General features: G+C 42.0%; 2 protein-coding genes across 2 annotated transcripts; one reads left to right on the top strand and one right to left on the bottom strand.

Annotated features, from left to right (window-relative positions):
* Positions 1–674: 674 nt before the first annotated feature.
* Positions 675–5270, bottom strand: LOC139445749 (uncharacterized). The gene is made up of 5 exons (XM_071226953.1): positions 5074–5270; positions 3806–3951; positions 3336–3443; positions 2171–2274; positions 675–1528 (listed from the first exon to the last, which is right to left on the bottom strand). The coding sequence occupies exons 1-5, from the start codon at positions 5197–5199 to the stop codon at positions 1356–1358; spliced, it is 657 nt and encodes a 218-aa protein (XP_071083054.1). The 5' UTR covers positions 5200–5270; the 3' UTR covers positions 675–1355.
* A 1936-nt stretch (positions 5271–7206) lies between these two features.
* On the top strand, positions 7207–17802 carry LOC139444910 (uncharacterized). The gene is made up of 5 exons (XM_071225916.1): positions 7207–7272; positions 7852–7899; positions 9292–9819; positions 14014–14564; positions 16486–17802. The coding sequence occupies exons 2-5, from the start codon at positions 7893–7895 to the stop codon at positions 17506–17508; spliced, it is 2109 nt and encodes a 702-aa protein (XP_071082017.1). The 5' UTR covers positions 7207–7272; positions 7852–7892; the 3' UTR covers positions 17509–17802.
* Positions 17803–20092: the final 2290 nt, after the last annotated feature.

Here is a 20092-nt window from a genome sequence, read left to right as displayed (position 1 = left end):
CTCTACTCAGCGCAATCTCATTAAAATCAGACCTTATAATAATTAGTTCTCGCTACCGCTAAACAAAGATCTGAAGACACCCCATTAAGGGTCACGTCAGAACGTGCGTCGCTTACCAGATTATGAAAGCGACAGTCGGAATGTGCACATGCATGTGTGTGTGTTTAGTTGTTTTCGAGACACCAGCATATCTCTTGAAATGTTTTAGAGACAACAGCACGCTTGCGTTTGCTTCAGATAATATGGTGTCGCCCAGAGAAGGCGATACGATCGATAATCAAGATTTCTATTGTAATAAAAAGGGTCTTACTTCGCGAAGTGCATCAAATCACGTGAGCACCTTGATTAAAAACATGAACAGATTTGGAAAATATCTGTTGACGCTAAGTTGACGGTACACATACTTTGCAAATTCTTCAATTGACCGAAATCTGCAAGGCATTTGACCGGATGTTGATTTCGTCTGGCGATTCTGATGGGATTATGCATAGACTCGTTAGTCCAGCCAAACATGACTTCATAATTCCAGCCTAGTTCGGCAAGGGCGGAAACTGGACTTATATAGTCAGATTACAAGCTTGCCTCGAGAAGATGACAAGTTGTAAAATAGTAAAGTACTTAAAGAATATAAGTACAATACTTTAAAAAAGTCAGGTAGAGTGAATATGGGCCAATGTTTATTTACATAGCATGGAAATGTTGGATATACACAAGACAATAGCAAGATAAAGGTATTATTGCATGAACTGGAAGATCATCGACTATTAAGCCTGAGGATCTTCTAAAGTCAAATATCTCTTGACTTAGACGTGAAAGGAGCCCCGTTCCACAAAACGATCTTAACACTATGCCTACTGTCAGTCCCATCCTACAACATACTTTTAGATCAGTGATACTCTTTGAGCTAAGATCGCTTTGTGCAACTAGGGCCTTGTCTTCATAAACTCCAACCTCCCAACATACGCATACAAAACTCAACTCCTGCCAGTGTCATAAGCAGGCCCTCGTACCTTGACACCATATGTTAGTGAGGTAGAGTGACAATGTCGGCGCTGTAGAGGAGCTTGTATCCAGTCGTGCTCCTAACAACCGCTGGCGTACTAAGCTCCCTGCACTGTTCGAGACTACACCCTGCTTCGCGCTGCTGGAGGCTTTTGTACATCTGGTGTCAACCTTGGAGATACATGGATCACCTGTGAGGTCATGATACGCAGATGATCTGTAGGGTCAAGGTCATATGGGAGGTAATGTGATACACAGGTCAGGTGTGTTCTTGAATCACAGGCGATACACCAGTTTTGGGGTCGAGATACACATTATGGTCATCGGGGTCATGTAAGGTCATGAGGTCAAGGTCAGAAAAGGTTGGTCTGGAGCATGATCCTGGTGAACTCTTCTTTGTCTATGACGCCGTCTCCATTGACGTCGGCCTCCTCGATCATCTCCTGCAGCTCCTTCTGGGTGAACTTGATGCCCACGTCTCGACACGCCTGCCGCAGATTGTCCTGGGAGATAGCACCCGACCCATCTGTAACACAGAGTGGGGACACGTGAAATTAAGGAGCAACTACTTGATTTCAGGGGGTGGGGGGTCGAAGGTCGGGATTCTTTAAACCCCTGTTTTACTGAAAATATTAATTACAGATGCCTCGCATTGTAGGCGAAAAGGGTTGTCTTTCAGACAATATTAAAAAATACAGTTTTTTATTTTTATTTATTTCAAAAAGGCATTTCTTAAAAATGCTGATCCCAGCCCCACATCCCCATCCCAAACTATTGTATGCTTTACAAATGTGAATGGTATCCTATCCTAACTATTAATTATGGAAACATGAAACTAGCAATTGTGTGATGAATGTATGCAAAATATATTTTACTACGAAAACACGCCTTAAATCAAATCAATTCAGTTATCACGGTTGTTGGAACATATATCAAATACCAAAATGCCACCCTGAGGCATAATGTATGATATTACGTGCGCATCACCGATCAACTTCCCTGGGCAAATCTGTATTTTAAACCTCACGTCAACGTCGGGCAGTTTTCTCTTACGCAAATAATACAACACAGATTACATGAAAACAGTGTGGAAAGCCTGTGTCGGGAGATATGACATCGCTCTGCAATCCATACAAACGAGGCATGACTGTATATATCGACTACTCGCCTGTGTCGAACATGTTGAAGCCCTTCAGTATTTCCTCATACACATCTCGGTTGTCTCCCTGCCGGTCTATCACTGTCTCCAGGAACTCGTTGAAGTCAATCTTCCTGGATACCCAGCATACATTGTCAATACAAGATACAATAGTGTATACATGACACGCAAAGCAGTTGGGGTAACTATATCTCCGTGCTGCTCCCTATAAACCATTTTGATATTGACTTGTCGGTACCAGCGAGCGGGGTGCGGTCGGGTAGCCTAGTGGTTAAAGCGTTCGCTCGTCGCACCGAAGACCCGGGTTCGATTCCCGACATGGGTACAAAGTGTGAAGCCCATTTCTGGTGTCCCCCGCCGTGATATTGCTGGAATATTGCGGCGTAAAACCATACTCACTCGCACTCGGTACCAGCGACAGTCAGAGCCGTTTATAGGGAGCAGCACACAGATCCGGTTACCTCAGTAATGGCGATGAACAAGCACTGTATTCAACATTTCCACAAGTTTAAATCCCAAGTTTAAATATAAAATCGATGTAACTGATTAGGTGAGGAGAAATGGGGTTTAACGTAGCGTTAAACTTTTTGTCTTCCAAGTGCTCTTCTGTCCATATTACTACTGGCGTCCATAGATGGCCTGTACAATCAGCACTAATGGACGAACCTACCCAACCTGCCCCTCGGAAGGACTTAGAATTTAGCAATTACTATGACACATCATTCGTGACCAACTCGTGTTATTCCGGGACACAAGTCGAATAGCGAGTGGTGTCCCGCTCATGACCGTTTCTGCGACCGGGTTCCGTCTTAGCGCAAACGGGCATACCTAAAAGAGTTGTCAACTCGTTGCGCCATGGTTCACATATATTTCCCCATGTATTAAATATATATTTCAGATGCAATTCAAAGCACATCGGGACGTGCGAAATTATACAGTATGATTAAGCACATTAAACTGTGCATTGGGTATATTTTTAAATGCAAGAGATATGTAAAATAAAAAAAATATTTCTGAGGGATTCTTTGACGAAGAACTTGAAATCATACGCGCATTCTGATTGGTTTGTAGTATTTTTGCACATAACATTCATCGATAGGGGGGACGAGTTCTCTTGCAGGTTACGGAAAGGGGCGAGTGGTGACGAATGTATGACACATGTGACAAAACTCACGCTCTTCCTTTCAGACTGACGTCCATGATCATTCGCCTCGCCTCATCTCGCGAGATTTTGAATCCAAGGACACGCATAGCCTTCTTCAGTTCTAGAGGGCCGAGAAACCTGTACAGACAAAACCACGTCACCATATGGTTGTGCGTATTCCTCACCGATTGATATATGGCAAGAATATACACTATTATGTTACCCACACTGACATAGTTGATTAAACCCCCTGTGGTAGCATTATATATCAGAAACTCTGTCATACATGTTCATGAATACGGGCTGATCGTCTCATTGGTCAGTGTGTCAGTTATATCACACTCTCAGCTTCTGCGGATCATGGGTTCGAATCCCAGATTTGTCCTGATTAGGTTTGTCAGCACCAGACCCGATCCGTCCTCATGGGTTTCACCAAAGCCTTACATGATCGGATACAGATTTTTTTAAAAGGGGGATGCACAATTAAGATCTACCCTTACCCGGTGCTGCTGGCGTCGAATATTTCAAAGACGACTCTGAGGTCCCTGACCTCCTGTGATGTGAGCTGTTCGAGGACGCGACTCGACACCTTGATCCCATGAATCTCCTTTTCGTCCACCGGATGTGACGTCAGCAGCTTGATCAGCTGAAAAGTGGTATGTTGTCAGTAATACAATCATATTCATCCCGTACGATGTGTTATAAATACAATTCAAAAGAAGTTAAGGACCATCCGATTCTTTCATATTACTATAGTTAAATCGGGTGGTCCTAAACTTCTTTTAAGTAGTATATTACACAGTGTTGTACAGAATTTTGTTCCAAACTAAATGGTATACATGTTTTGTTTGCTGAGCTAATTGATTGGGTTGTGTGCCGATTCAGATGGTCCTTAATTTGTTTGAGTAGTATTTCGGTTGGTATGTTTTTCATCCTCATAATCCGTTTCACAAAGGGCAGACGGTCGGAAGAAAATTGTAAACAATAGAAAAAGAATGACATTGTAATGAATTTCGTTGAGTACACGACCGACAAGATGTTCGTTGTTTTAGACTTGTGCAAAAAAGGGTGCACGGTGTGTTTGGTAGTTTGCTACATTAGAAGTGTAATTGTTCCTTAAAAGACGAGAAAAGACCTAGGGCTTTTTGTACCGAAAATACGACAGCCAGAGTTACTTCCCTTCGTTGCATATCCTTATCAATAACAGCAGGGCGGATTTTTTTTATGAAACATGAAATTAAAAAATATATTGCAGGATGGGATGAAACACAGTGTCGGACCCAGAGGTGTGTGTGTGGGGTGTGTGTGTGTGTGTGTGTCGGGGGGGGGGGGGGGGGGGGGGGGGGTAACCACGCCCTTTTTTTACATCTGATGACATTTTGTATGCGTATTTTCTTCCATGATAACATGTTGTTTTGGTTGTTAAAGTAACACAATGAATAAATGGCCCAAGTGGAACACCACACACATAAACTTTTTTTTAAATCCTGGACCCGACCCTGAACATATTTAAGGGGTCGATTGGATGGATACAAAAACATATTTCAAATTTTAGCGGGGACGGTAATTTTGGACCGGCGGGCGATGACAAACGCAATTCAATACAGATTGGCAGTTAAAAATTCACTGTATTCATCTCATATATTGTCGTAGGCTGTGTTAGTTTAATATTTCAACAACACTTTCACTAAGAAACCGGCACGCATGCTTCACTTGACGTGAACTCTATTGATTTGTCTATTCTATAAATAAGCGTCTCCCCACTCACCTTCTCGCCTGGTTTCGGGGGCGGGGGTACATAGTCCGGCTTGAGGGGGTCAACGGGGCCCGCCGGCGTCTCCACCTTCTTCCCTCCTTTCTTCCCCTTTTTCTTTCCTTTCTTCTTCACGGGCATTATGTGTCTTATCCGTCTCTTTCCAAGGGTCACTTTGAATGGCCTGTGTTGTCAGCCTGGATCCGCCATTTTGAAACAACCCTTGTCGCCTGGCAACGGGGTATGTGCGCGTTCGGGTCAGCTCTCGCAATAGGATTATTTCCAGTTCACCGTTCACTATTTCCGCTATATTAGCAATATGTTAGTATGCCTGTATGTCTAACATTTGCATAGTTAAAACAGTATAATGAATACAGCGGTATGTGTGACATACTGACATGATTACTCTAGTTTGTTTGTTTGTTTGTTTGTTTGTTTTAAGGGGCGGTCGGGCAGCCTAGTGGTTAAAGAGTTCGCTCATCACGCCGAAGACCCGGTTTCGATTCCCGACATGGATACAATGCGTGATGCCCATTTCTTGTGTCCCCCGCCGTGATATTGCTGGAATATTGCTAAAAGCGGCGTAAAACCATACTCACTCATTCACTCACTTATGTGTTTTGAGCAGGACTCAGCTATATGACGACCGTCATTAAATAATCGAGTCTAGACCAGATATTCCAGTGAGTGACATCATGCATATGAGCATCGATCTACGCAGCTGGGATACGATTAACTGCATCAACCAAGTCAGCGAGTCTGACCACCCGATCCCGTTAGTCACCTCTTGGGCAAGCATGAGCTGCTGAAAATCACTTCTAATCAGGATCTTCACGGGTATGGACGGAAGGACCACGGATTGATGGATGGAAAACGCGCCATGCCATAGGGACACATGCACTATGTTCGGTCCATTTGCACCAGAAACGTTGAAACCCTCGATTTTTTCGATCAATGGAACACATAAAAAACATATCTCACCATTAGAATACACTACAGTTCCATTCAAAAACAATACAACAAGTTGGGTTGTCGCATTAAAATACAAATTACCAACTGTAAATTCACAATGTGAAAGAAAATAAACCTGGTAAGGACAGCTGAAATACTTTTCATCTATTAGCAAAACCACCAGTTATTTTTATACCTGCTAATTCTCAAGCTGTGTGGGGCGGGGGGGGGGGGGAGTCTCCCGGTTCTCTCTGATTATGTTTCTAGGTTTATCATACCCGTGCTCGTGGGTTTCACCGTAGTGGTAAACGTCTGAGACCTGCATCACTTCGGGCTTTCCTCTCGCATTAAGCTTACACGCCGTGATATAACAGGACATCTGTTGAAAGCGGCGTTAAACTCAACTCACTCACTCAAGCTGTAGTGACGTGTCTGGACCCACGCTCTTTATGATACAAAATATAGTCAGTGTCATGTTCTCGCGGTCAGGATTACATACAACTTATATCTACATATGATCTCGCTTTTGTGTATCATTCAAAGGATTAAGGTGTTATATGTACATATTACCCTACCATAGATGTCAAACTGTAAAAACGGTTTTAATTGTTTACTTCACACTCATGTTCATATTGTAATCATGAAACAGCTAATCATCTAAAATAGTATAAGTTTTTCCCCTTTCCATCCCCGCTAATCTGTTATGCTCTATAGGCGTCGCTCTTCTAGCTTCCCTTTGAATAGAACGGATAAGATAACACTTTATTATCCCGAAGGAAATCAGGGTTACATCAGCAGCCAGGATGACAGGTCCCCTTAAAACTTTGCTTACATAATTCCAACTACAGGTAGATAAGATTAAAAAAACATATATTTATCATTTTGGGGACGAGGTCAAAACATCCTCATGTCAGAAAGGTTAAGTCAAAACGGCCAGAACCAATAGTCAAAACGGCCACAAAAAGTCATAATGGCCTCTATTCTAACATAGATGTAGATAGCATTAATTGCCATATTCTACAACACTTTGCATGGTTTCATCCCAAGATGCTGACGAAGGCTTGGCTCCGTCTCTTATTAACCTAAATGGACGACGCGCAGTGAGAGCCGAGAACCACCCAACTGGTTCCTAGGGTCACGTGGTCTTTGCAAGGGGATTCCCCAGTTTCGTCATTATTACTCACTGCGCATGTGACATATTGTCAGCACTTGAGCCGACTTCAACCATAAATACACGTAAACACGGACACGCCACAACCGCTGGTGAGTTGAATAGTTTAGTTACTGGTCTCATTTTAATCAAATAAACCTGGACGTCGATTAAAGCCATATGTAAATCCCACTACGGACAGATATAAACGACAGGAGTAACGCACAAGCCGCTGTCAGTTCGCCCTTCCGCCGTGTTGATGTTTACTTTCATTTCCGATTGCAGCCATCTTAGTCGAGTCTGTGCGGAAGTGTTCTTGTTTGTGGCCCAAACGTTTGTTCACGAGAAAGTAGCAACCATTGTGTGAACATGGTTTTAATGCCAACGAAAAATTATTGTTTTAAGAGTTTTGTTCGATCATGTCAGGACGTATTACAAGCTGTGATAACACTCTGCATGCCGTAATGCTCTATTTATACATGCAGTAGAATTTGTAATATATCCTCGTAGGTCATTTACGTCAGGTATTGGCCCATGACTGGTCGCGATTCTAGATTTAATCATTCTGATGCAATCTGTGTGACCATTGTCATGAACGTGTCTTAATTAATATATCACTTGGCAGTACAGTCGCCATGAACAGTTCATTAACGTTATAATTCGTTTGAATCACTTTCGTTTTTTGTTCCCAGAAAGGACAGGACAACTGTTGAAAAGAATTAAGACTTACACAATGTCTGGTAAGCAATCACTAGCATTTTTTTGTATTACTCTGGTTTTTTGTTGGTTGACACCACATTCAACAATATTCTAGAATGATGGGGGTCTGTGAAAATCAAGTCTGGACCAGGCAGTCCAGAATTATAAAAAAAACAAGGGTATTGTTGTTTGGATATATAATATTGAAATGGGGGGCACGGGTGGCCCAGTCATCTAAGGCGCCACAATTCGCTGTGCAGAGTTGCGTGTCTAGGGCACGCCAGAAACCTATGATTGTAGGTTCGAATCCCGATTTGCCCCGATTATGTTTCTAGGTTTGTCAGCACCATACCCATGCTCGTGGGTTTCACCGAAGTGGTAAACGTCTAAGACCTGCATTACATCGGGCTTTTCTCTCACATTAAGCTGACTCGCCGTGATATAACTGGAATACTGTTCAAAGTGGCGTTAAACCCAACTCACTCACTAATACTGAAATGAATGGTATGAATTAACATATTTTATGAAGATGACATATGACAAAAGGATAGCCATTAGAGTGGTTAAAATAACTTATTTCATCTTATTTAATATTTTTCATTTGAAGACAATTGTATCTGTTTAGAGATGTGGCAAATTGTTGCATATATAATAGATTGTATAAACAAATATTAATCACCCAACATGTATCTGTAGTCAGTGAGAGTGGAAATTCCTTCTGTAGTCATTTGTAATTTATAATATAATGAGCAGGTTTATCTGGAAATGAGGAGTGTTTGGGTACCTTCATGGTTAAAGCATTCGCTCCCTCTAACCTGATCAACCAAACAACTTCTTGGCAAATGTGGTCAGCCTTTGTATTGAAATGTTCTCTGACACATGGCCCTGCTTCCACATGTTCACCACGTACTCTTCCACATTGTCCATCTCCTCGTACACTGCTGGATCAAGGGGGTTTAATCGGTGTGGTTCACATTCTTTAGTTTTTAGCTTTTAGTATGTGAGTTAGGTATGTGTGTTCACATATTGAATTCTAACCTTTACATCCAGAATATTAACCTTGGGGATCACTTGACAATACATTAACTGAAGGTATTATGTATTTTATCACTGTAGCATGCACAATGCTGAGTTCTCACATGCGCTCTCTCAAAAGTTTAAACTTTTAACAGTGGGTGGTGTTCCAATGTTAAATTGAATTGTGAACTTCAGTAGGGATGTCTTAAGTCTGAACTTACACCTTCAGTAGTGATGGTTTGATGGGGTTCAAATCTTAAATTGTTAATTTCAGTGTGTGTATTAGTTTTGCCAACCTCTGTGCGGGCAGTGGGTTCTTGTGGAGAAGTATTTTCACATTTTGCATTTTCACTCACCATAAACATTCTACAAACATGAAAGGTTTAATATCCATCAAGTCCTGTCTCTCCTTCCAGAGTGGACGTGTGGGCGGTGTACATTCATCAACCATGAGCTGATGGCAAACTGCGAGCTGTGCGAAGCTCCGAAGGAGGCCGCCGAGCTCCGTCACCTTGACAACACGCAGCAAGAAGAAGACATGCATGTCAACAGAACTGAAAGACCCCCTGACTCAGCTGCTATACCAGACGACCCAGGACAACCACCAGCCGAAGGAACAGCCATATTTGATAGACCCACAGAAGGTGGTTCTACCAATGGAGGCCTTTCTACCAGTACTGGAATGGCAGGCATCTCCCCTCCAGACCAGACGCAGCAGACAGACAGACAGCCGATGGACTCCATGGGATCTTATGAGTCCGGATCCAGTATCCCGGCTGATCAGCTGATGAATGAAAGCCAGGAAGGGACAGGTGCACCGGTTCCAGGACTTCCAGAACCACTGGCGCCGATGGTGGTGCATAGTGCAAATGGACGCAGCGAGTCCCCCATGTCAGAACCAGAACAGATTGAAGCTGCCATGTGTCTCCCATCACCAGAAACTGGTAAATGTTGTAGCAGTGGAGTTGATTGATGGGAATTGGTTGTGACTGAATCATTGGTTATGATTGAATCATTGATCATTGGTTTTAATCACTTCATTCTTACTGATGAGGTGAGGTGAAATAGGGTTACCGTTGCGTCCCAGATTATTGCACTTATAGAGCGACCTGCATACACTGTGTGTCTGTTTGTACTAGTCCAGACTAATGCCAATTTTATAGTGCTAGCCCACTGAGATACCATGCGGCAGTTTAACTTAAATATCCCACTCAGACACAGTATACTGACTAACAGCCAACCAGTCTTTGTTTTAGCCCCTTAATGCTGAGTGCCAGGCAGGGAAACAACAACTACCATCTTTTAACGTCTTTTGGTATGATAGGACCCCGGACCTTCAACTCTCTTGGCGGACACTCTGCCACTACACCACAGAGGTGGTCCAAATACAGCTAGGGATCTTACCGACAAAAAAATTAATAATACCGTATTAGACGTAATAAACACCCAGGGCACTCTCAAAATTAGAAATAGGGGGCTCTTATGAGAATATTATTTTGGTGGGAAAAAAAACAGAGTTAAAAGATAAATTTCGTGATTTATGCTGACAGACTGAAATGGTTATGTACGACAGATATATTTTTCCAGAATTTAATTGCCCATAATTAAGGATGCATATAACACACGAGTGTGCATATACACGAATAAATAAGTCTTGAGTACAATGATCAATCGGAAGGGGTGCTTATTAGGATTGTTTACTAGCCTATATATCAGCAAATATCACCATGGGCGCTTATTAGAGCGGGGCACTTATTACGTCGAATATGGTAACTAATTTTATGGCTTTGTAGTTTGTAGAGATGACCTGTATTTCCAACAAATAGACTGAGGTTTTAATACTTAGTTTTATATTATTCTCTTGAATGCAGTATCAAAATATATGTTAAAATGCCTCTGAATTTAAGAAAAAATAACTTTTATTAAGAAAATCCCCATTTTGAACAAAATGTTCTTTTTTTACCAATTTACTTGCCAGGGGCCTTAGTTTAAAATCCTGGAAATATTCCTGCGTTTTGCTCTTGAGAAAAGTGCCTGATATGTTGCCTATTAGAATGATTAAGTGCGTTAAATTTTACTTTGATTATTATCAGATCATTCTTTGATCTAAATAGTGAACAACATGTCGGAGAAAATATTGCCTTTAAATCAGTCAAGAATTCTAATGTTTATGGTATCACATGTGATATGGTATCACAATAAGTCATTAAGTCATTCAGTCAACTTGGGACTTAGATATTCTTTCAATCTCATAAAAATCAGATGTTTTATTCTGTTTGGGTACCTCTCTCAACAGGATATCATGTGAACTCTGTGATCACTGTAGAGGCTTTTATGTTCTCAGGGATGGTGGGGTAGCCTTGTGGTTATAGCATTAGCTCGTCACACTTAAGACCTGGGTTCGATTCCCAACATGGGTACAATATGTGAGGTCCATTTCTGGTGTCCCCAACCATGATACTGTAAATCTTGAAATTAGTGCAAGCGTGAATTAAATGCGAAAAATGCGAGTGGTCTCTGCTTGCATTAATTAACTATGTATTTATGTCTCCAAAATTACTATCAACAATAAAACAGCCTCACTGCACACTTTGGATAGAGGAAATACCAAATTGAATATAAACACAAACACAGTTTATTGAGCAGCAGTTGTAACAAGTACTGTAAATCGTGAAATTAATGCGTCTCCAAAAGAATGCAACCACTGGCCCCTAACCAAAAATGTGACTCAATATGGATGCGACACCCCTCCTCTCAAGCATCAGTGGATTTCTATCTAAAGATGCCCTCAGTCAGGTTTAGAATCTGCACCTTATTCCAACCTTACATTTATCCAATCACACACCAAATAGCACTGCTTATTAGCACTGAGTAGAGTACTTCCGCACAAACAATACATGCGCGCTGGCTCGTGTCGGCCTTTGACGCAGTCGATAAGAACAAAAGGTGGCGTCTGTCTGGACTTGCAGGTTTGATCAGTGATGACATAAGTGAGTAGAACTCTTGTATTGACCCCAGCAGTGACAATTCACAGGACGTTATTAGTGTTTGAATGACATTGTTTATATACTTTATATACAAGTGCTGCTCAATAAACAGTGGTGTGGAATACATCAGCGAATGTCTAAGTTGGTATTTTCGCTATCCAAAATGTCTTATTGTTGATATAAGTGCGATGTTTAAAAATGCGAGCAAAGACCACTCGCACATAATTCACGCTCACGTTAATTCAAGATTTACAGTATATAACAATGTCATTCAAAGACGACTGGGTTAGGGTAAGGATAATGTATAATGTATATGAGGATGAGGAGGGGGAAGTCGTATGGATGATGAGTCGCATTTTTGGCTAGGGGTCAGCAGTCATATTAATTTGGAGACACATTAATATCAAGATTTACAGTATTGCTGAAATATTGCTAAAAGCTGCATAAAACCATACTCACTCACTCACTCACTCTGTACAAGTAAGTGAAGTATTCAGGCAGCATAACTTATTTGTATATCTCGAAACTGAATGTAAACAGGCAGTTTGGAATGAAGAATACTAAAGTACTCATGGAAATGAAAAAAAACCTGTTTTGCTGGATTTAATAATCGACACAAGCATTACGTAGATGTAAATACCAAATAACAAAACAACTGGAAAAGTACTAGTCTAGATTTGCTAGTTTTATCTCAGTGCTCAATACAAAATGTACTTTACAGGTGGTAATTTGTAGGCACTTTCAACATTCAAATATAAAACTAAGTCCAAATTGACATGGCAGAATCAGGCTATAGGCATTATGGAAATTAGCCTTGGAAAAAAAGTTATCAAAACAACAATATAAATAACAGCTATGTTTATGTACATAATAATAATGACATGTAAATTGTTGATTGAGAAGGGAATATGATACTGACGATGATTCACTATCCCACCTTGCCACTCACAAATCACTAACCACTGACAAATCACATGCACGTGGGTTTCAAAGCACCTGTTTTCACCTGTCGTCAAGGTGTCAGGTCATGGACATTCACCTTGATCTACAAACACCTGGTTATGCTCAGTTTCACAATAGTCTGTTTTGGTCATATTTTTACACACTTATCGTGTAAAAAGACATAAAACATTTTGATACGTTGTATTTGTGCCAAGGCCCAATTAGTACTAATTGAGTTGTTTCAATATTTATATATTTTGTATATTAACTGCATTTATTTAAAATCTGAGATAAAAAAAAACATATATTTTTTCATTGCCGTGAGTGCTTTAATGACCGTTCCATGTTATGGACATTTCACCCCCTGTTGTTCCTGAGTGTCATGACATCTACACCCACAAGTGTGTACAACTGAGGGACCCCGTTGGGATCCCGGTTAGAATAGGTCCCCAACAACCTATGCTGGTCGAAAGAGGCAACTTGAGGGTTGAGTGGTCAGTTTTTGTGTTTGAAAAAGGGTGATCGTACCCCAATGGCATGGATCATTGCTCACAATATCAATCACTGGATAGTCTGGTGCAGATTTGATTATTTACAGGCCACTATTTAGCTGGAATATATACAGCTTAGCAATATTGCAGCTATGTGATGGTGATCTGTACATAATGGAATCTGGACCAAATAATTTTGTGAGTTATGATCCTTGCTGTCAGGGTACGAAGACATGCAATCAAAAAAGTCACAGAGCTTGACCACCCAGTCCATTAAGTAGCTTCTTATGAGCATCATAGTTGCTGGGGAACTATTCTAACCTGGGAGGGGGGCAGGGGTGGCCCAGTCGTCTAGGGCACCGCGATTCGCTGTGCAGAGTTGCGTCCCTTGGGCACGCCAGAAACCTATGATTGTGGGTTCGAATCCCGGTTCGGCCCTATTATGTTTCTAGGTTTGTCAGCACCATACCCGTGCTTGTGGGTTTCACCGAAGTGGTAAGCGTCTGAGACCTGCATCACTTCGGGCTTTCCTCCCAAATTAAGCTGACTCGCCGTGATATAACTGGAATACTGTTAAAAGCGGCGTTAAACCAAACTCACTCACTCTAACCCGGGACCCCCATGGAGTATGACTTAATGATATTGGAACCCCAGAAAAATATACTATAGTGCACAATTTACTTTTTGTCTAACACAGACTTCTCTCAATGTCTTGCAGCTGAAACAAACCAGTGGTCCTTCCTTGACAACGAGGTGAGGATGGTGTTGTTGGGGAAGACAGGGGTGGGCAAGAGCACCACCGGCAACAACATCCTGTCCAGTAAGACGTTCAAGTCCAGCGCCAGCGGCGCCTCCATTACCAGAAAGTGTCAGCTGGGCTGGGGCAGCCGCTTCGGTCGGGAGTTACAGATCATAGACACCCCGGGACTGTTCGATACCGGCATGACCAACGAGGCCATCACGCAAGAGGTGGTCAAGTGTATTGGGATGACCTCGCCCGGACCTCATGCCTTCATCCTGGTCATCCGACTGGACAGATTCACCCAAGAGGAGAATGATACAGTGAATCACTTCCTGAACATCTTCGGGAAGGAGATGCTGAGTTATCTGATTGTGTTGTTCACAAGGATGGACGACCTGAAGCACGATGGTGTCAGCTTGGACGAGTATGTTCGCGATGTACCAGAGAGTCTGAAGAAGCTGTTGGAGAATTGCCAGCACAGATACCTGGGCATAGACAACAGGGGCACAGACCAGGAAAAAGAAAAGGTACATTACAATATTGACAGCAGCAACACGATGCTAGTTTGAGTGAATTTATTAGTTTCTTTTCCAAAGACCCTGAATTTTTCGTGTTTGTTACGGATTTGCAACTAAAATATGAAAACACAATATCTTCCTTAATTCATATGAAATATGCCAATCTACAAAAGAGCATCACAAAGACAAAATTAACTTCAAAACCAGAAAAGAAAGTGTCATTATTTAGCCTTACACTAGCTATGCGTCTTGTTTATCAACTGGTATGAAGTCTTAATTATTGTGCTGGATTTGTCCAATCGCGACAGAATATTTTTTTAAAGATAACCCCAGCCCAAATAGAATATCAAATAATCGTCCCTCACAGCACTTTTCCAGCTTCATCACAACACCAATAATGGCTTCACACACAGTACCACGTGATGATTGGGCCTTTGCAATGATGAGACCACACTTTCAGCACTCGGCTAGCCTGATTTGTATATGAAAATTACCAGCTGGAATAGCACTGTGAAACTGATGCTTGATTCTGTAGCAGACGGGCAAGGTTATTATCCCCCATCCGTCTGTCACGTTTCTATTCAGGAGCATAACTCAGAAACCGTTCAATATTTTTTCATGAAACTTTTCAGGTCTGTCAAGGACATGCTGAACTGGTGCCTTTTGTTATTTAGAAAATTTTGAAATTTTGATTTTTTACGTTTCCATGGCAACAAGATGGACTTAGGTTCCAAAGTAATCCAAACCATTCATTTTTTTACAATTTCCAATGACAAGTTCCACCTCGGTTAAAAAAGTTTAGGCTTTGTTTAGGCTGCAACAGGGGCGGGGGATATAGCAACATTAGTGGCAAACTCTTGTTGTGTTTGTGCAGCAATGTAATCTTTAACATCGATTCAAACACAGTTAGGTATTAATTTTGTAATGTGTATTACATCTTGACATTGCTAATGTTAATACATGATACAGTCAGCTATGTTTGTCCGGATGATAAGGATACAGATGTACCGGTAGAAGGCTTTATAAGTACGCATCATAAAATGTAGTTGTTTGTTTGTTTGTTGTTTAACGCCGCACTTAAACAATATTCCAGCATATGATGGCGGTCTGTAAATAATCGAGTCTGGACCAGACAATCCAGTGATTGACATAATGAGCATCGATCTACGCAATTGGGATACAATGACATGCATCAACCAAGTATGGACATTATGATGTCATACTCACTTGTCATGTCGTTTGTTTGTTTGTTTGTTTGTTTGCTTGTTGTTTAACACTGCACTCAGCAATATTCCAGCTGTATGATGGCGGTCTGTATCGTGTCTGACCAGACAATCCAGTGATTGACATCGTGAGAACCGATCTACACAATTTGGATACGATGACATGCATCTGTTGGGTCAGAGAGTCTGACCACCCTATCCAACTAATCGGCTCTTACGACAAGCGTGGGTTGCTGAAGACTAATTCTAACCCGGATCTTCACTTCACATGTCAGAACTGACCCAGATTGCATCCCTGAGTTTCCTTCATGAAATATAAAGATCTGATTGTCACCTAAATTAATTTACTGAAATTGTTTCTGTGTAACCTAATGCATGCCTTGATATGTGTGTTGGGGGCACAGTTGTCTAAGGCACTGTAATTCACTGTGCTGAGTTGTGTCCCTTGGGCATGCCCGAAACTACTGATCATGGGTTCGAAATCCTGGTTCACCCCGAATATGTTTCTAGGTTTGTCATAGCACCATACCCATGCTTGTGGGTTTCACCAAAGTGGTAAGCATCTGTGACCTGTAATACTTCAGGCCTCTCAAGCTGACATGCAGTGAAATAACTGGAATACCGATCAAAGCTGTGAAAGACCCAACTCACTCACTCACTCACTCACTCACTCACTCACTCACTCATATGTGTGTCTTGCCCTTCAGGATGTGCAGAACCTACTGCAGGCAGTCGACTCCATGGTGAAGGCCAACGGTGGCGGCCATTACACCAACGAGATGTACGAGGAAGCTGAGCGGATCTTTGCCGAGCACGAGGAGAAGCACATCAAGATCGGTCGGGAGAAGATGATGAAGGAGATGGAGAAACTGCGAGAAGAAGCAGAGGAAGAACTCCGGCTGAAGGAGGAAGAGAGGGAGAGGAAGCTGGAGACGATGAAGGGAAAGCTGTCGGAGCTGGGCATCAGGGAGGAGGATGAGGAATGGGTTCATGTCTTCGGCAACCAGAGTCTGTCTCCGGTGGAGGAGAACACCAGGATGAGTCTAGGTCCTGCTGCACAGGCATCACAACAGATGAAAGACTCTGCTGTGCCGATCAGTGAAGAAGCACCTCCTGCTGTTGAGAAGCAGAGAAGCGAGGGAAGTATGACTGAGCGACGACCAGATCATGATAGCTACAAAGCTGATGGAGTGTCTGTCCCTGCTGGAGTCAGTGGTGTCAGCCTTGGGGCCCAGGCAGGAAGTTTCTACAATACAGATTCGTCCCATAGCACACAGAGAGAGTCGGTCAAGAAAAGTTTCATTGCCAATGAGCCACAGCATTCATTTGTAGATGAGGAGCCACATGACCCACAGCGTACATGTGGAAGTCAGAAGAGACATGATGAGAAGCTGATGAACGAGGCCGACAGGCTCCGAAGGGAGGCCAGTATTCTCCGAGAGGACGTGGAGAGGATCAACAGGGAACATGAGAGTGAGAGGCAGAGGATGAGGTCAAAGTTCATCATACGGCAGGAGGAGGCCTTGGAGATCTTCAAGAAGCAACAGCAACATCAGCGGCAGGAGATGCGGCAGCAGATGGAGAACGCCAACAGCGGAATGTTCAATAAATTCTTTCGAGCCATGAAGAATGCATGGAAGAAGGTGAGAGACCCAATTGCAAGAGGTTTTCAGAGTATCTTTGCTGGAGTTGAAAGAAGGTCTGGCCATGACCATGATGAACTGTTCTAGCTGTCATGGAATGACAAGATGCCAAAACATTCAGTGAAATGTGATATATGTGTCGGGGTTGTGTCACACGGTTGTGTGAGTAAGCACACGCAACTTGAAGTTATTCCATTGTGCTGGCAACTTCTCTGAGTGGTTGCTGAGCTTCCCTTACCTAGAATAACAATGAGGGGGAATCTATTATTTACTTCAGATGCAAATTCTCTTTATAGACTTATATTTCCTATTTGTTGTGTATTAATTATGAATTTTTAGCATTGTTTAGGCAGACTCCAATGGATAGGAGGGGTGGGTAGATTCAGATGGGTAGGAGGGGTGGGTAGATTCAGATGGGTAGGAGGGGTGGGTAGACTCAGATGGGTAGGAGGGGTGGTTAGATTCAGATGGGTAGGAGGGGTGGTTAGATTCAGATAGGTAGGAGGGGTGGGTAGATTCAGATGGGTAGGAGGGGTGGGTAGATTCAGATGGGTAGGAGGAAGGGTGGGTAGATTCAGATGGGTAGGAGGGGTGGTTAGATTCAGATGGGTATAAGGGGAAGGCAGACTCAGATGGGTAAGTGAAGGTGGGTAGATGGGGGAGGGGGGGTAGATTAAGATGGATACGAGATGGGTAGATTAAGACGGGTATAAGGGGAGGTCAAATTCAGATGGGTAGGAGGGGTGGATAGATATGATGGGTAGGGGATGGGTAGATTCAGTCTGGTAGATTCCGGTAGGTAGGAAGGATGGGTTGGAGGGGTGGGTAGTTTCAGACACTGTTCTTACTCACTTATTAGATGTACAATATTTGAATTTTCTTTGAGCATGTATCCAAACTGTTTGCCAGGCTTTACCCATTTTTGAGTGGTTCATATTGCAGATACATATGTTAGACTTTTATTTGTATTTGACATTTCCAAGATTATTGGGTATTTTGTAATATACTTTTTAACAGGTTGAGGCACAGCCTTCTGTGTGCTGCACATATTTGAACAAGGTGATGACCACAAGCTTGATTAGGCTGAAATATATTCATTGTTTGTCTTTAGGGATATATTATCTTTATGTGAATGAAGGATACCAATGTTTCAGACGGCACTTTTTGGATTTAGTGTGTTATTGATTCGCTAAAACCCACAATCTGTAAATGGAGTAAAAAAAACAGTGTACAGTTATCTTTATTTGCCCATCATCAATAGATTGATTGATCAGGAGAAAAAAACAAATTAAAAAATACAACTTCAAACATCTTATGAAATTATGTTAACTTTCTTTGAAAATGTCAAATCCATGATATGTGTAGTTTCTGGCCACTATCAGGAGAACATAACTTTGGACACAAAATACATAGGCTTGTTACTGTCGAAATATAGCGAGATTAGCTGCAATATTCGTGATACAGCTTAAAGTTGGTTGGTTGGTTTGTTGTTTATATTCCAGTTGTATGATGGCAGTCTGTAAATAATCCAGTCTGGACCAGACAATCCAGTGATTAATATCATGAGCATCGATCCACGCAATTGGGATCGATGACATGTATCAACAAAGTCAGCGAGCCTGACCACCCGATCCCGTTAGTCGCTTTTTACGACAAGCATATTCGCCTTTTATGGCAAGCATGGGTTGCTGAAGACCTATTCTACCCCGGAATCTTCACAGCTTAAAGTAATATTTTCTCAGTCACTGTAGAACATTAAACATCCCCGACTTTAACCAGCATACACATTATATCATCCTGCTTATTGAACAACCCAAATATTATGACATTTAAAACAAAAAAGTTATAGATCTACACGAACATATTCATTAGACTCATTAAAAAAAGGGGGAACAAAATAAGAAAGTGTGGCCTAGTTTTCCCTCAGTAGAAGCAACAAAGAGCATGTAGTTTTGTCAGTGAACAGTTCACTGTGTCATCTTGAGATGTGTTTGTAGATGTTTGATTTACAGAACTACATTTCTAGTAGTGTATTTGTCACACAGAAGAAGAATCATTGTGGGCAATTGTTTTGTTCTAACCTTGGAATACCCTAAACACGATGCGTGTTAGAGTTACTTCCCTTGTGTATGTCAAGCTCAAGCTCCTTCCCAGTGCGTGACACCTTTGTTACACTTCCGGTAACATCGCTGCCACCAGGGTGGGCGCGGCCATTACAAGAATCTTGAAATTTGCCCTCTAATCCCAAATGAAGTAACGTTGATACTTTTGTTTATATCTTTGGGGATGCCATCATATTTCATTTTGAAAAGGTTTACGACTGACCATACTTTCCAGATGAATTTACTTTGTTGTTTTAATAATCAGATTGGTTCGAGATTGCAGACTAACGGAAAATCAACCAACTTCTCCCTTACATTCTTACTATATCAACAACAAGAATGTTTTAATGAAACAGAAATTCAAATTGACAAACGAAGAATGTAATTTAGCAGCGATAAGTGTATTTGGCGTCACGACAGTCGTCACTTGTTTGTAAACATAACGGTCATTCGGTTGCGAGTTCAACTCCAAGCATGGTTGTGGCCACCTATTCACAGTGGGGAGTTTTGACTGGTGGCAGCGATAGCTCCGTGAACGTACTATCGCTGTGAGGAGCTTGTGTCAAGCT

The sequence above is a fragment of the Haliotis cracherodii genome, unplaced genomic scaffold (assembly GCF_022045235.1).
Source record: "Haliotis cracherodii isolate W230 unplaced genomic scaffold, xgHalCrac1.p SCAF_6, whole genome shotgun sequence".
In the NCBI taxonomy this organism is placed as follows: domain Eukaryota; kingdom Metazoa; phylum Mollusca; class Gastropoda; order Lepetellida; family Haliotidae; genus Haliotis; species Haliotis cracherodii.
Note: the sequence above shows the minus strand (reverse complement) of the source record. Positions and strands in the feature narration are given on the sequence as shown.